Raw genomic sequence first — 16,887 nt, forward strand, 5'->3', positions numbered from 1 at the left:
ATATTGCTGTGTTTGACTGCGCTCACTTTGCTCATGTTTTTCATGGTAGAGCCATGTAACACAATGCTGGGCCTGACTCAACCCTGTGTGTCCATATGTTGAATGGTAACACCATGTTCCCTCCTGGGTGCTGTGTGAGAGCCGTCTATTACGGCTGTACAGCGCCACATAGTGACGTGTGCTTGTACAGCCAATAAAATGTCTCCATTTATTTTAGCTTTCTGCTGGAGACCTTTATTTGCAGCCAAAAAGATACATTTTGCGGTCATCATGTTAGACAGCCAATTTTGCGATTATTTCCCGCATCGAAATCCTGGAGGGTCTGGTTAGGATGCATATCAATTGCAATGTTCCTCTAGCACAGTGAGCTTTCTCTTTTGCTTGTCCATAATTTCAGACTACTCATCAAGATTGGAATTTGTAAGCAAAGCTCTCCAAGCTGTTCAGCTTGAGATCCTCAAGGTGCGTAATCACGTGCAAGACCTTCTGACTGTGTTCCGTGATCACACATAAATGCAGAAGAGCAATTTAAGGAATTTTTTTCAAATGTTCAAACAATGGCAGAAAATTGAACATCAAAATTTGTGTTCCCAGACAGTGTGGCCGGCAAGTATTTCGTTGTAATTTTGGTTCCTCTTCTGTGGAAGAACACTATCGCTAGTCTATCTTTATGCTATATATGGACTCTATCATTTGCATCATTAGAAAGCCGGTTTGGAAATGAAAACAAGAACAATTGATGTCTGTTCTTACTTTACCTGCAACACATTACAAAAATGACAATTTAGCAATACAAATGCCACATTGCAAACATCAGAGAAATTTACGACATTGGAAACTTGGAAGCCGAAGCAGTCGCATGGTTTGAGATTTGGTCAACGAAGGATGAAAAGTTTGACAATGGAATTCTGGATTTTCTAAACCACACAGATTTATTTCCATCAGTCCAGCAAGCACTTCTCATTGCTCTCACATAACCAGTGACCACTTGCACAGTGGAAAGGTCTTTCAGCACAATGAGAAGGGTGAAAACCTAGTTGAGGTCGACAATTGCAGATGATCGGTTATCGGGTTTGCGCATGATGTGCATACATCGAGCAAAAATTGATGAAAACAAACAACAGCTGATTGATAAATTGCACAATACTACAGACGTTTACGGGTCCTTTTTCGAGATTACACTAACCAGTGAACAAAAACTGTATAAAATTACTCATTGAAAAATGCAATGTTAAATTTCGGCAAGAGTGCAGATGTTTGCAGTTCCTAACCTGCAACAGTTATCCAGGTTAAGTTTATATGTTTTATTTTCCAAATTGGATGACAAGAGTTGTTATTTTATTTCAGTTAATATATTTGATTTAATGAATTTTAATAGATTTAAGTTAATTCATTTCCAAAACAAATACATGTGTCATATATTTTAATTGTCATTTGTTTGTGCATGTTAACACCAAACGCAGATTCTACATTTTTTTTTTATAATCCAGTTATAGTGCCTCGATCATGAGTGTATGAATAATGTGGTGTATTCGACAGTGGTGACATAAAAACATATTAGAAATTGCTGATCAGATAATGGCAGCTTGATCCTTCCATTAAGCTTCTGCATCAGGTTTCTCAACACTTTGCATGCCCGCGCTTTTTCACCTTTGGCCGGGAGCTGCTCCTGCCTGGAGCTGTTTTTTCTGTGCCAACTGCTAGATGGTGTGAATGATATCTACCAAAGGCCTCAAAAGAAAGAGGTGGCTGTAGCACAACCCCATAGTATAAAGGGACATATGTGGCCTGCTTCCTACACCCCAGTGTTTCTTGTGCCCCACCTGGCACACATCATGTTGGAAGAGGGATGTCATTAAAATGTTGTCCCCCCGCCCCTGGAAAAAGTTCTGCGGGTGCCCATGGGCACAGTGTGTGGGTTCTACAGGCACAAGCCACACCATGTGCTGCTGACTAAAAGCAGGTAGCTACCAGGGGGGGGGGGGAGGAGTTTATAATTCCTTTCATTGAAGGTTACTAATGTTGTAAACATAAGTACCAAACAGCATGACTATAATAAACCATTTTATCTCCAAGACAGTTATCACTTGACATTCAATGTTGTTCAATATACCTATGTGCGACGGACTCTGAGGTCCGACTGGAAATATAGAACTGCAACAATGCTCTGTAATGTATGTGCTGGGAAAAAAAACTAATGAATTTTGTATGAAGAATATGTGTTGCTGACTAAAGGTGGGCTCAGTTGCTTTCCTCACACCCGGTTTCAAACCATAAGTTTGTCACTGGATTAAAACAATTGGGGGGGATAACGTTGGTCTCTTCAAGCTCTTCAAACTGTAAATGAGGAGGATGTAAAAAATACATGTGCCTAAAAATACTGTCCCAATTACGTGTTCCCCAGAGCTGGACTGCAAATAGTGCGCAGTTCTCTACAACAGAGCTGCATACTTCACTTGATGGATGGGCCATGGGTAGCAGTTTTGCCCCTTTAGCCTCTTTTCTCTCCACATTCCTAGATTTCGTATCGGACATTTTTAGGTCGAGCATTTGAGACCTCTTATATATACTTTAGTATATCTCAAGGAAAGAAGAAGGACCCAAACACCAAAGGAGACGGGTACCAAGAAGACTTTAGTCAGCAAAAAGACCCTTTGGGTAGATAAGTATACATAAATCACACTAGCACTCAGAACCTTGTGTCACCAAAATGTAGACAACGCACACAGGGATAAGGAAACCAAGCAACAAACAATTCTAAATAATCAGTACCAATTTAATTTATATACATTATAATATACACAGTTTGCTTTTAGTTAAATGTACATTAGAAGTTCATCATAGAATACAGTTTAAAACAGCCATATGGAAACCAATATGGTTATTACAGTTTAAAAACATACACACACAAATTGATAATATTTTATAGCAACAATAAATAAAAAAAATTGTAAAATTGGGAGAACAAGCAGGAAAATGTTTCCTAATCACAGAAAGAACTACTAAATCTTGTACAGCTCAATTGTTATATTTCATTAGAATTATTAGTCTTTTCTAAATAACAGTTGTCCACATAGATTTACAGTAGACTTTCCTTTCTCAGTGCATCAACGCATTTCGGTGGGCACTATATTTTGACCATCCCCTTCTTCAGGAAAGAACAATAACTCCCAAAAGTTAAAACCAATTCTTGATAATGTTCAGCGATAGGTCTAAAACGATCCTCAGTAAGACCCAGGATGGAAAATTCCTCTTTATCTGACTGCTACAAGTATCTTAGGTGTAATACCAAATGCCGATGTCAGAGCGCCACTCGCTTTAAAATACCACTTTTATTTAGGTGCGATCTCAAAATTATATTTTATTTAGGGCATGTGCCTCCAAATGTACGGCCCAACAGAAAGGTGAAAGCAGCTCTTGGCTCTTCTCTAAAATCCAGTGCTTTTCCTGTTATCTATAGTGCTTGCAGGGTCTCATCTATTGTAGTTACCTCCCCTTTGCATAGTCCCGTTGGAAATTCCGGGATGACAATTAAAAGCAAGGGTCTGTATAATGTCGAAAGACACGCGGGGTATACGCCTCCATCAGTTTTTTATCTACCGACGGAGTGGAGGTTACTACAATAGATGAGACCCTTGCAGCACTATAGATAACAGGAAAAGCACTGGATTTTAGAGAAGAGCCAAGAGCTGCTTTCACCTTTCTGTTGGGCCGTACATTTGGAGGCACATGCCCTAAATAAAATATAATTTTGAGATCGCACCTATATAAAAGTGGTATTTTAAAGCAAAGCGAGTGGCGCTCTGACATTGGCATTTGGTATTACACCTAAGATACTTGTAGGAGCCAGATAGAGAGGAATTTTCCATCCTGGGTCTTACTGAGGCTTGTTTTAGACCTCTCTCTGAACATTGTCAAGAATTTTTTTTAACTTTTGGGAGTTATTGTTCTTTCCTGAAGAAGGTGATGGTCAAAATATAGTGCCCACCGAAACGCGTCGATGCACTGAGAAAGGAAAGTCTACTGTAAATCTATGTGGACAACTGTTATTTAGAAAAGACTAATAATTCTAATGAAATATAACAATTGATCTGTACAAGATTTAGTAGTTCTTTCTGTGATTAGGAAACATTTTCCTGCTTGTTCTCCCAATTTTACTTTTGTTTATTTATTGTTGCTATGAAATATTATCAATTTGTGTGTTTGTTTTTAAACTGTAATGACTATATTGGTTATATTGGGTATATATTCTTTGGTTTTAAAAACATCATTCATGGCAAGCACATAAAAGTAAGAGCCAAAAGATGATTGTACTGTACAGACGTAACAGGTGTTGGAGATTTGACTTGCTATAGTGTGAATTTTTCATGACCTATCTCATTTATAGTATGGGTAGTACATACAATATTCTGCTTTTTTAAGATTCATTTTAGTTCCCATGTGGAACCATTGGACATGTGAAATCATTGAAATCATTGATATGGCAATATTCTTAACTTCAGTCTCAGGGATAATGTGATTAGCACATAATGGATTGTATCATGATAGATGTACAATTTATATTACCTTTGTATTATACATGTATTTTAAATGTTTTTTCAGCCCTGACGAAGTTCTTTGTTAAAGAACGAAACGCGTTGGCTGCTTAAGAATTATGAAACTGTGAAGAAGAATAAAGAGGAAGTTTTGGAAATATATACATCACTGGATGGACATTTTGTTTTGGACTTATAAAAGTGGTGTGATTTGCAGTGGGTTGAATGTTTTGGATCTAGTTGATCGCCCCCGTGAAACGGTGGGGGTAGCAAAGTTTGCACACTACTTCAGCTAAACAGCTTTTCATACCTTATTTAAACTTGGGAGGGCTGGCAAGAAAGTTGTCAGGTGAGGTGCGACCTGAACCTTGGGGTCCAGTAATTGAACCGTTTCCGTTTGGTCTGTAACTTCTAATGTACGTTTAACTAAGAGCAAACTGTGTATATTATAACGTATATAAATTAAATTGGTACTGAATATTTAGAATTATGTTTGTTGCTTGGTTTCCTTATCCCTGTGTGCGTTGTCTACATTTTGGTGACACAAGGTTCTGAGTACTAATGTGATTTATGTATACTTATGTACCCAAAGGGGTTTTTTGCAGACTAAAGTATACTTTAGTATATACTTATTATATACTTATATGTGTATGTACTTTGTGGGCTCTGGACATCAGCCCTAGGACGTGTCTACTTCCGCTTAGAGACTTTTTTTGCTGTTCAACTGCCTCTATTTAACTGGCTTGATTGAAAACGACCAGCAGAGGTCAGTGAAATACCAGAATTGCTTTCTGCTGAGGGACTTTCTTTTTTTTAAAAAATTCTGGCAACTGCCTCTACTTACCTATAATGATAGAAAACGACCAGCAGAGGTCAGAAAAATACCAAAATCACTTTAGCATTCTCTAGATTCCAGTCCATAGAAATGGTCTTTCAGAAGCACCCAAAGGCAATAATATGGTTTTCAAATCTTGTATTTCCAGTGATATGACCACCAAAGGCCCTGATTTTATATTAAAAACAGAGCTTTGGACTATACCATTTCCTGCTGAAAGGCAATATTTCTCTTCATGTGTTCCCATACCTGGTGTGTCACGAGTTTGGCGCTTACTTTCCCTCCATGTTAAAGAACAGTAGATGTTTCAGCACCCAGGCTAATGTGCTGCTTAGCTAAATACAATTAAGGTCCCAAAGTCGAGACCGATTGCATTGCAAATGCTTGTTCTACTCTGCACTGACCCAGCTCCATACTTCCTTAGTTCACATCAAATTCTGGTTTCGGCGATCGGGTTTCAACCGCCGCCACTTTGTTCTGTCGGACTTTTCAAGGCTGCGAGCTCCACTCGCACAATGATGAGTACAGACGCAGGGGTGGTGGGGCGGGGCTACCTGAACTGGACAGGGCCCATGCGCGTCGATTAAAATACATAAACACAACTCAAGCGCCTACCAAAAATGTTATACAAAACATAATGTTGGTGCAAGGTGAAACGGCTGCAGAATGCTGACATTTCCTCCATGTCGCTCACACCCAGGAGGAACTTCACGTGCTCACGTGACCTGCTGGCTGTGGCGCGGACAGCTGCTGGCCAAACATCCAATCGGGGCAGGCATGCCCCTTGGATGGAAGCGCGCTGTGTGATAAACAAGGCTGTCTGGCCGGGCCCGTCCACTTTTCAAGGCCACTCATGTGTTTTGCAACATGATCATCTCCAATTGCATAATAGGATACAACTAAAAAAGTTGCAACAGGTCGTTCTGGGAGTCAAAAAGCTGGAAATAAGCTTTTCTTTCTTTTTATATACTAAACGTGCATCTTTCGTCCTTTTTAATTTACCTTCGCTGAAATAAAAGGGGAGTTACACCTAGCGACGCATCAGCGTGTTGGGTGCGCGTGTATTTGCAATTGGCAGAGGTTGGTGCAATGTCACAATATTGGCCAGTAGATGGCGCCTTCGAGCCACGGAACAGACGAGGGGGAAACGAGGTCAAAGTCTGCAGACTGTTTACCTTGAACGCCTAAGGGGGGGAAATATCACCGCGTGTTAACGGTAGGCGATTTCATGCCGTTTTTAGACTGTGGTTTGAGGCTTCCTCCACTGTCAATCTAGTGATGATTCAGAGTCTAATTTCTCGGCAACTCTGAGACAACAAACTCCTGCTCCTATTAGAGTGTGATTTTTTGAGGCAGGATGCATATTGGTTGTAGCGCCCAGAGGCATTCTTTGGCTTTCGCTTACCGTAATAAATACACCTCTCGGGGTTGGTTTTTCTGTTGATCTTCCGGTCTAGTCTTAACTTACTTCAATTTTGAGAAGTCAGGCTACCCATCCAAGCCGAGGCACTTGTTGTAGCTGTTCCAGTCGGCGGCCCGTGTTTACGTTCTGCTGTCGCGGTGACATAAGGCAGCAGCGCTGCTTCAAGAGCCGCTCGTAGACTTTAAAAGGGAAATGGTCGCGACTTTAAATACACAAACTGGCACCCTTTTAATTTATACAGAAATTCGCCGAGTGCGCGCTCGCTTCTGTTTACGATTCCTTCCTGCGTCAAAAAGCGTGTATAAATAGGCAGCATGGGACGCCCTCCGCACGTTGATAACTACACACGCCATACAGGGCTTTGACGCACAAGTGCCTCGTATAATAATGCACTTAACGCGGCATATCGTGTTAGTGGGTTTAAATTGCATTACACCATGGCATATTTGAATAATGGAAGGCGCGCTCCCCCCTGGGAGCGAGGCCTGCACATCCTTCTTGTGCGCACATTGTGTGTGTGCTCTGAGGGGTGAAGCAGAGACAGTGACCGTGTTCCCCCCATGCTCCCAGTCCCCCCCAGAAGCTTGTGTCTTCCGCTGTAGCGAGGGGGTCGGGGTCGCAGATGGCACCAGTCGCTCTCTAAAGGAGTTCGCATGCACTGAAATGTCTGGGAAGAGGAGGCGGACTCGCGGTTTCTATGGAGGAGGAGGGGAGGAGGGCAGCCCCTCGTTAGGCTGGAGTGCAGATCAGCTCTCCCCCCGTCCCCAGGCCCGCTCTGGGAGTCAGGGGCGCCTCGCTGCTGATAATGGCGCCCATTGTCCCCCAGCAGTCAGCTGAAAACCCGCTCAGCAGAGCCCGGCTCTCGGCGCATTGTCCCCGAGCGGTGGCGCCTCGCTCCGGCCTTGAGCACTGCCCGGGAACATTCTGTGGGGCGGATAATCTCCGTGCCCCCAATATGTACCCTTCAATAATGTTTAGCTGACTTTTGGGCCGCATTTACATTGGGCGGCCTAACTTGACACCAGCCACGGGGTTTCCACAGCACTCTGCTTTGCACTTCCCGTTGCCGATGTTACCCTGCCCACTGACATTATGCGTCCAGGTTTCACGTCACTGCTCAGACTGAATCTATTGTGCAGAGATTTCACACTTAATGACCGCTCCGCAGCATCGACGACGTCTTTCTTGAATCGGGGACAGAACAGCAACTATAACGTTGTGCCCCAACGTTGTAAAGGGCATGGACACTTACCAAAAATGGTGCAAAAACAACTAAAATAACATGTTTGACACCCAAAGTACATGATGCTGTGGGTGCTAAAAATGCACGAACATATTTGTTGAAAACTCACTTTTTTAAAGTCAGTTATGTTTGTTCTTATTACGCTTTGTGCACATATTTTGGCTTTTTCTTTTAAGTTTGTGTTTACTACAAATGTTGGTGTTAATCCTCGGCACGGGATTGGTTCTGAAAGGTTTAGCCCGCTGGTCGAAAGGGTCTGGTTTAGACTGGGGGGCGGTGGGGGAAGGAAAGGTGGTGATTGTTTATCTCCAGAGTAAACAGCCCATCCTTCAACAAGGCGCCGATAACATCGACCCCGCTGCCGCGGGGAGGGCTCAAATTCCCGCAGCAGCAGACTCCAAATAAACCAACCCGGCAATACCTGGCACTTCAACGCACTAAAAGCACACAGTGGCTTTGAGAGCAATAAGGAGTTAGGCCATAAAAAGCTGGGCTTTAGCAGTGTTGTATTGCAGGACATGAGCAAACAATGGTGTATGTAGGAGGGAACAGTTCTTAGATGTGGGTCCCCTGGTCACTGTGCTGCCATCGTAACTAATCTGCACTGGGCAGACAAGGCCCAGCTAGGCCCAAACCGGTTTTTGGGTAACTTGTGTTCCAGATCAGAGAAATGTGGCAGTTTGGGATGGACTATTCCTATTGGAGCAGGCTTGAGGATGATTTTCCTATGGCTGGGTCTAATCTGAGTGGCATAGTGGGCAAAAAAACTGATGGATTGGAATGCTACCCCAAAGTGAACGCCAGTGGTTGAACTTTTACAATCATTCATCCCATCGCTTTATGTTTTTCAAATAATGCCTTAAGAGGCCATGGGTAGGCCCAGGTGCGGATCCCTTCTCACTTGTGTTGCTTTCGACAGATGAGGCCCAATGAAATCGAAAAATAGACGAGCAGGTACTCTGCAAGAGAGTACCTGCTCGTGTCTGAGAAGGGCCGGCACTCTCCAATTAAAAGTATTACCTTTCTCTTGCGAAGTGCCGGTACTTTCCCTCTCAAAATAAAAAAGTGCCTGTACTCAGTAACGGATAGTAGCGGCCAATAAGGCCAAAACCAGTCTTGGGCGGCTCGTGGTCTGGTTAAGATGAGCACTAGTTTGGCAGTTCGGCTTGGAGCATTCTGATTGGATGAAGGCAGATTTGCATGTGGCTGGGACTGACCTGAGGTGGCATAGTGGGCCAAAAATAATGGGTAGAATACTACCCCAAACGATTGCCAGTGAGTTAGTTTATTCAGAAGCATCCACAACCACACTTTTAGTATGTTTGGGGGGGGGGGGGGGGGGGGGGGGGAGTCTGTCACATATTTAAGTGACTGGGAAAATATATTCAGAGTACCAGGCAATCAGCCCCACCCCCCAAAAAAACTGGTTTTACTAGAAGCCCAGCACTCTAAGAGCTAGCTACAATGACTTGAACAGGTTCATACACTAATGACAATCGTCTATATCCCACCCTAGAGAGAACAGCATTTCTAATGATACACTGTAAAATAATTTCACGCTAAAAGGCGAGGGAGCTGTCCGGTCTTGGAATTCACACGTTCCAGGGGCGGGGCTGAGGCCCCTTCGCCGCCCCTCCCCCCAAGACCGGGCGTACCTGCCGTCAGCACGGTAGCGGCCCATCTCCTTCCTGACTGACACGCTAATGAGACACCCGCGGGCATCCTTTCACCGCACGCACCACCTCCGCTACTTTTTAAAATGATTGCTAAACTGACAGGAAACAGCACACATCATGGGTCCAGAGCGGCCACGACCAGGGTCCTCCCTTCCCCCACAGCGCACTGCGCGCGAGCCCCCAAAGCTGCAGGCCGGAGCGTCTTTTTCCCCCATTTAAAGAAAATCTGGCAGTTCATAAGTGTTGTTCATGGGCTCAATTAGGGCCGGAGGGGAGTGGGCTCTGTAAAGCCATTGTCGTGCAAAGGAAAACTTTTTAAATTGGGGGATTATGGAACAGGCCACCTGTGGGGCATTCATGCCCCTTTTCTTTGCTGCCCAGCTCATGCCCTGCTGCCTGCAGCCTGGCTAACAATGCGAGGGAAAAAGCTGGTTAAAAGGCTGCCCCCTCCCTCGAGTGTTCACTAACTGTTACAAGTCCCCCCTCTTGGAGAAAAAAAAAATGCCCCACGCCGTCCTAATTGAGGAACCGAAGGCTCCGCGGCGGCGACTGGGCTGTGACATGAGAGACAGAGAGCTGGGAAAGAAAACCTCACGTTCGGGGGAAGAGAAAAGATCAAAGGTTCGGGGCTCAAAGAGAGCCCGAGTTCCCTTCAAATGACGCGCTCTGCCGCCGGACAGGCAGGTAGAGAACAGAGGCGGCCAGGCCACCTCAGCCGCTCATTCAGGCCGCCTTTCTCCCCCTACAAATGGCGCTGACAGAAGAACAACGCTTTCCCAAAACCAAAGAGACCAAGTTGTACTTACGCCAGTTCAGCCGCGATAGGTTATTCAGACAATTAAGGGAACCAGATTAAACCATGGCGCTCCTGTAAGAACCCAGAGCAGGGACCTGGGCATCATGGGAGTTGTAGTCCTGGTTTACCTAAATTGGGCGTCAGCCCCAATTCTTTTTTTTGTCTTCGTAGAACCAGGCAATGAGGTACATGATTACACCCGACATTCCCGTAATATGTGCTTCTTGCTAGAATGCTAAACAGAGACCCACCCCACCAAACACTAGCAAATCACAGCATGTCCCATCACCAGACTAGATGTCTCCTAAACTATGCAGGAGTAGGACTCCCAAACCATGCATTTTCCGTGCATTCTGGGACCTGTAGTCCTATTTATGCAATTAAAACACAAAAAGTTAGAACTGAAGTAAAACTCTAGCCTGGGATGGCTCGCTCGTGTTTGGACATGGAAAACTCGAGCACTGTGGAATACACACAGTGGTACCTGGTCCGCCTTTGTTTTTCCCTTTTTGATTTCCGATACTTGTATTGACCTCAATTCCAATATATAAAAAAAAAATCAGGACTTTAAGTCCCAGTATGCAAAGAAAATGGCAGGACGGGCTACGCTACTCAGACATGGACATAGGAAACTTTAAAGTACCAGTACCCTCTCACATTCGGGTGTAACTTGAAGCTAAAACGCAGGTGTTGGGAACCCCCGGTGTCCGTGTGCCAGGGTGCAAACGACAGCAATCATCCAGCCAGTTTGAGCGCACACATCCAATTAGCCACGTGCAACACCAAGCTGCGACTCCCTTGCACAATCTGCATACCCATTAGCGAGCACAGCCCCGGGCCACTTGCAAAGTGTAAAAACATTTCCTCACCAAGCAGAGAGCTGGTGAATAAAAAGTTTCTCTGAAGTTGTAAGTGTAAAGCCAAATTTTACACAAAAATGCGAGTAAAGGCCCATTTCCCTTTGCAAGTACTACACAAAAAGTCGGTGCGAACAGGAAATGACCCTAAAAACGAGTTTACCAAAAAGTAATTTTATTGACAAAATAGAGTAGGCAAATAATTTGCTTGCTTTTATCGACGGCAGTCTCTAAACTTTTTTACAAAAACATATTTTACACAATTGTATAGGTTTCTCTTGGTATTTACATATATTACACGTATTTTACACGATTAACAATAATTATATAAATATACATCTTTAAAATGTTCGGAACCCGTAATTAGTTGGGGTGATTGTGATGCTTAAAGATATGTTTTAAGGCATTTCGATTCCTCGATATAAAAAAAGTTCCCAAAAGTCACTAGTCAGGCAGACTTTTTACCCTTCGGATTTAAGTGGAGAAGGGCGAAAAGTAGCCTTTGCGCAACAGCCTCAAGCACCGTTAAATCTTTGTGCCTCCCAATCTGGAGCCAGAGTCCATGGGTAGCAAATTAACGACCTCCTTGCATATAAATGGAGATGGGGGAAGGGGGGCTGGAGTACCCTCTACCAGGTATATTGTTCTAACCAGTCATTCGAGGCCCAGCTAATGGATACCATTAGAGTTCATTTTCATGCTAAGTAGCAAGAAACTTTGGGGGGAGGGGGGTCGTCACTACCCAAGAAGTGCCCTTGTTGGAGTTGCCACCCATCAGCAAGTCCTGTTGGGATATGTGTGGGAATTTTGAAGGGGACGGGGCTGGAAACCTGTGGGAATACTCTAAATCTTTCAGGTTAGTGCAGGGTGTGTGTGAGGTGGCACTGGGTGACAGCCATTGCCTGCTGCAGGATAAGTCTACAAGGGCTACTGTCTCTGTAATAATGTTTGGTGGGCACTGTGGCATCAACTGACATGGGTCCCACCCACTGTCTGTAGGAAGGATGGTAAAAGGACTGGCAGTCCGTGACTTCCACAGTGTCAATCTATCTGGGCCCCGGTGTTTGTGAGAGGGGTGAAAAAGAGGTTGGCAGCCACTGCCCGGTTCTCTATCATTCCACCTGGGACCCAGTGTCTGCAGGAAGGGTTATAAAGGGTTGGCAGCCCCTCTCCAGTGCATTCTCAGTTCCCCTGGACCTGTGTCCGCAAAAAGTTTGGTAGATGGTTGGTCCACGGAAGTATCGATCTATCTAGGCCCTGGAGTCTGAAGGAAGAGTGGTAGAGGGACGGCTGAAATTTTCCACTGCCTCATTATTTGGGAATCTTGAAGCGGGGTAAGTCTGGAAACCCCTACAAAGTTTGGAGCAACATGTTAAGACAGTGTGGCAAGAGTAGTAAGGGGCAATTGTCCATCAAGACCTACTTGGGCCCAGCTTTAGTGGGGTATAAGTCTGGAAACCCAACTGGGCATTCTTCAGCAGCGTGATTTTTCACAACAACAGTGCAAGGAGAACAGGACGGTGTCATCGGATGCACTGGAGAGTTGGTACCCCAGAGTGAGCGACAATCTCATTTTAGGAGGATATGTTGGCCAACCCCTTTCAGTCCCAATGAGAGCAAATGTCAGTGGTGTATAAGAGGATCAATAAGTCTGCGATCCCAACAGGAAGACCACGGGCAATGTCCATACCCACCACCACAGCAGAGGAAGGGTGACAGGGAGGTGGAACAATCCACTTGAGAAACCAGTCCCACAGTTTTACAAGCCTCAGACCTGCGACAAGGGCATCTGTTTGGGGTAGGAGACAGAGCTGGCAGTGCCGGACCTCCACGTCAGACCAGTGCTGGCATCGCTGTAAATGGACCCTCCGCCCGCCCCTTTGGTCCCCCAAAAACAGCGCGTGCAGAAGGCCTTCCAGGAGTCCAATGTCTTGCCTGACCAGATCCAGACCCCTGACGTGATGCCCACCACTAGACACATGAAGTACTTGAGCATGAAAACAGCATAGTCTGGCCGGCGGGGTGGCAACGGTGGTCCACCCTGTTGGCTGGAAGGACAGGGGCAGTTGTGAGCCGCCTCCCAGGCCTGTCGATTGTGCTGCTCGTAGAAAAAGCAGGCCACCACCACAGTGGCAGGGACGGTGTAGAGCACACTGAAGACACCAATGCGCACCATCAGCCGTTCCAACTTGTCAGTTTTGGTGGCACCACCCTGCTTGAGGATGACACTGCGGATGCGGAAGAGTGACACAAAGCCAGCTAGCAGGAAGAGGGCACCCACCAGCAGGTAGACCACCAGTGGTGCCAGCACAAAGCCACGCAGATTGTCCAAGCTCTGGTTGCCCACTGAGCAGATGCCGGCCACTGGATCACCATCCACAGAGCTCAGTGCCAGCACTGCGATGGACTGGACACTGGGCAACAGCCAGGCGGCGAGATGGAAGTATTGTGCATAGCCAGCAATAGCCTCATTGCCCCACTTCAGGCCAGCTGCCAGGAACCAGGTGAGTGACAGGATGACCCACCAGATGGAAGAGGCCATGCCGAAAAAGTAGACCAGCAGGAAGACAACAGTGCAGAGAGCTGGGCCTGTGGTCTCATAGTGGATGTGTTCTGCCGCTCCACCAACTGCACGGCCACCACCAGAGCTGCAGGCCACCCGCTCGTGGCCGGCCACCAGCCGCACCAAGTAGCCAGCAGACACAAAGAGGTAACAGACGGCCAGAAAGATAATTGGCCTCTCTGGGTACTTGAAGCGTTCCATGTCAATGAGAAAGGTGGCCACGGTGGCCAGCGTGGACAGAAAGCACAGCACGGACCAGAGTCCAATCCAGAAAGCGGTGAAGGCTCGCTCGTCGGCGCTGAAGAAGGGGTTGTGGCATGGCATAGCGCAGTTGGGCATGTGCCCGGTGCGCACGCGGTTGTAGAGCGGGTGGTGCTCGCTGGTCACCTGCACCATGGGCGCCCGACACTTGCAGCCCGGCTGGCACGAGGAGTCCCCTCCGCCGGTGTCCTGTGGCGGCGGCCGGGGCTTGGGCCGAGGCTTCAACTGCGGGTGCGATGGCTTGGCCGGGCGCGGGGGGTCAGGCCGTGGGGCAGCGGTGGTGGCCGCCCCGGCCGGCTCCGTGCGGTTGTAGTCCATGCAGAGGGAGTCGGAGGTGGCGTGCGCCGGGAGCTGGTCGCAGCGCATGCGGTCGGGCCAGGCGAAGCCGTACTGGCGCATGAGGGGCGCGCAGCCGGCCTTGGCCCGCTCGCAGACTGCGCGGCAGGGTGGCAGCGGCTTCTTGTACTCCTCCAGGCAGATGGGTGTGTACATGCTGCACAGGAAGAACTTGAGGTCCGGCGAGCACTGGATCTCCACCAGCGGCCAGAACTGGTGCACCTCCAGGCCGGCCTCGTCCTGCGTGTCGTGGTTGAACTGGTTGGGCATGTAGGTGTAGTTGTAGCCGATGCCCCGGCACAGCGGGACGGTGATCTCCTGGCACGTCAGCTCCTTGGAGGCGGCGGCCGCGGCGGCGAGGCTCCGGGGGCAGCGGGCGGACAGCAGGAGGAGCAGCGGCAGCAGGAGCAGCGTCAGGCGGGGTGCTGCCAACGGGCGGCCGCGCTCCATGCTGGGGGCAGCGGGACTCCGTGCAGACGACTCACCCGGGTCTCACGCCCGGAACTTCATGCTCCGCCAGGAGCGCAGGCTGCAGCATGCACAGGCGCCCCAGTGCAGCTTCGCAGGTAGGTCCCGGCGCACTCTCTGCAGCAGGGTGTTTTCGTGGGCGACTCTCGGTGGCCCTTGCTGCGGGGCTTGTTCACGCACGTCTCTGCAGTTGACACACTCCCATGTACTGAAACTTCACAGGTCTATTCGAGCGCACCCCTTGATGCACCTTAACAAGTCCCAGAGTCCAGGATAACTTTAGCCACTGTCCCGGTCCGCTCCAGCAGCACATGCAACTTTCCACCCAGTCCTCTGGCTCGCAGAGCGGCTGAGCAAAAATGTCAAATATAAAACAACAATGCCTCCTGGAACAAATACTCTGTCCTCCGGCTGTGTGGTGCTTCCCTCTGCACACACTGCTACTGCTTTCGCCGGAGTTCTCCTTCTGAACGCACCTGGAGCCCGCCCGTGTCCGCGCAGCACTTCACTTTCCTTAGGAAGGCGAGCGAGATTTGTTTCTGAATACAGGCGCCTGGACATGAATATTTATAGGTGACACCCTCGGGATCCCGTCCGTGGACCAATAACTGTCTTCCCCAGAGGGGAGGCGGGCTTTGGAGTACAGTGCACAGCCTGTGAGCCCTCCTCAAATACTCAAGGGGTCTAGTCATTGGATGCGGCACTAGTCCATCTAATAGAAGGGGCGGGGCGAGGACAGCAGAAGCAATCAGGCTTATCTGCTGCCATTCAGCTAGGGTTTGCGCGCTCGGGAGCGGTTTATCATTCACTGATGCACTCAGGCAGCCCCCAAAGTGCTAACAGCAATAACACTGGAAGAGGGGACACGGGCTGACCCCCGCAGCTCGGGGATCTGCGGGTCTGTGTTCGCGTGCAGAGTTTACAATACACACCCCACTCAGATCAAAGGCGCGCTGTTGACAATAGTTTTTGCTTTGAGGGGACAGAAATGATTGGGGGAGTGCATCCCGGAGGATCGCATCACACAGATGATATCAGCGCCTGATGTTTTAATATAGGAACTATTCAATGTAAGTGGCCCGTGTGAGTGCGGGGCTGGGAGGCGGCACTAGGCTGATGGAATCAAGGCTGCACACGGAGGCTGGGACTCCCGTCGCTGGTGAGTGGAGTGTGCCCTTGTCCTGTACGTGCACCGTGTACATGGAATGGCAGGTGTGTACAATGCTGGCTTCCAGGGCACGCCCGCTCAAAATATTTGCAGTTTACAATGAGCGAAATTTACATAAATCATTTTCAGTGTTCGTGGCATTCGCAGTGTTCACTCGTGCATTCTGTGCAGACCCAGTCCACAAGCGGTGAAAAGTGTGTGTGGCGCGACGGTGAATATTACACCGACTTAACGGGGTCACATTGTGCAGGGATTGAAGGTGGCATTAAAACAGTCACTTATTGTACACACATTCATGGCATTCACAGTGCAGGGTAATCAGTGCATTCATGGTGTGCATTGGGAGTCAGATGTGAGTTAAGCGCTATAGCCAAGTCTATCTTTGCATTCACAGCGTACATGGAGTGCGGAGTGTTCGGTTCTGTTACCTGGCACTGTTCGGCTAAGTACATTCCCGCATCTCCTAGTACCTAATGCCTATAGTTGGAGTGTACACAGCGTGAAGGTTGTATGCAAAGCTCTCTCCTGGTCTGTGCACATTCCCGGTGTTGGCACTGCTGCACACCCATTAAGTTATGCGTTCTCTTCATTCAGAGCGCACTTGGATATAACGTATTTAGCGCTATAATTTAAGGTATATCTCTTCAATGGAAGTGCAGTTTGCACCAGTGAAAGAAAGTTTTATGTTATGCTGTCACAAATTACATCCCTTCACAGAGTGGGGCT

The 16,887-nt window shown here is 47.5% G+C and overlaps 1 protein-coding gene across 1 annotated transcript; it reads right to left on the minus strand.

Moving 5' to 3' along the window:
• Positions 1 to 11,530: 11,530 nt before the first annotated feature.
• On the minus strand, positions 11,531 to 15,518 carry FZD8 (frizzled class receptor 8). Its single transcript, XM_085631893.1, has one exon. The coding sequence runs from the start codon at positions 14,973 to 14,975 to the stop codon at positions 13,134 to 13,136; it is 1,842 nt and encodes a 613-aa protein (XP_085488019.1). The 5' UTR covers positions 14,976 to 15,518; the 3' UTR covers positions 11,531 to 13,133.
• Positions 15,519 to 16,887: the final 1,369 nt, after the last annotated feature.

The sequence above is a fragment of the Triturus cristatus genome, chromosome 10 (assembly GCF_964204655.1).
Source record: "Triturus cristatus chromosome 10, aTriCri1.1, whole genome shotgun sequence".
NCBI lineage: Eukaryota > Metazoa > Chordata > Amphibia > Caudata > Salamandridae > Triturus > Triturus cristatus.

Bases quoted from the DNA above. Each gene is read 5' to 3' on its own strand.
- FZD8 (XM_085631893.1), bottom strand. From the start codon at position 14,975: ATGGAGCGCGGCCGCCCGTTGGCAGCACCCCGCCTGACGCTGCTCCTG.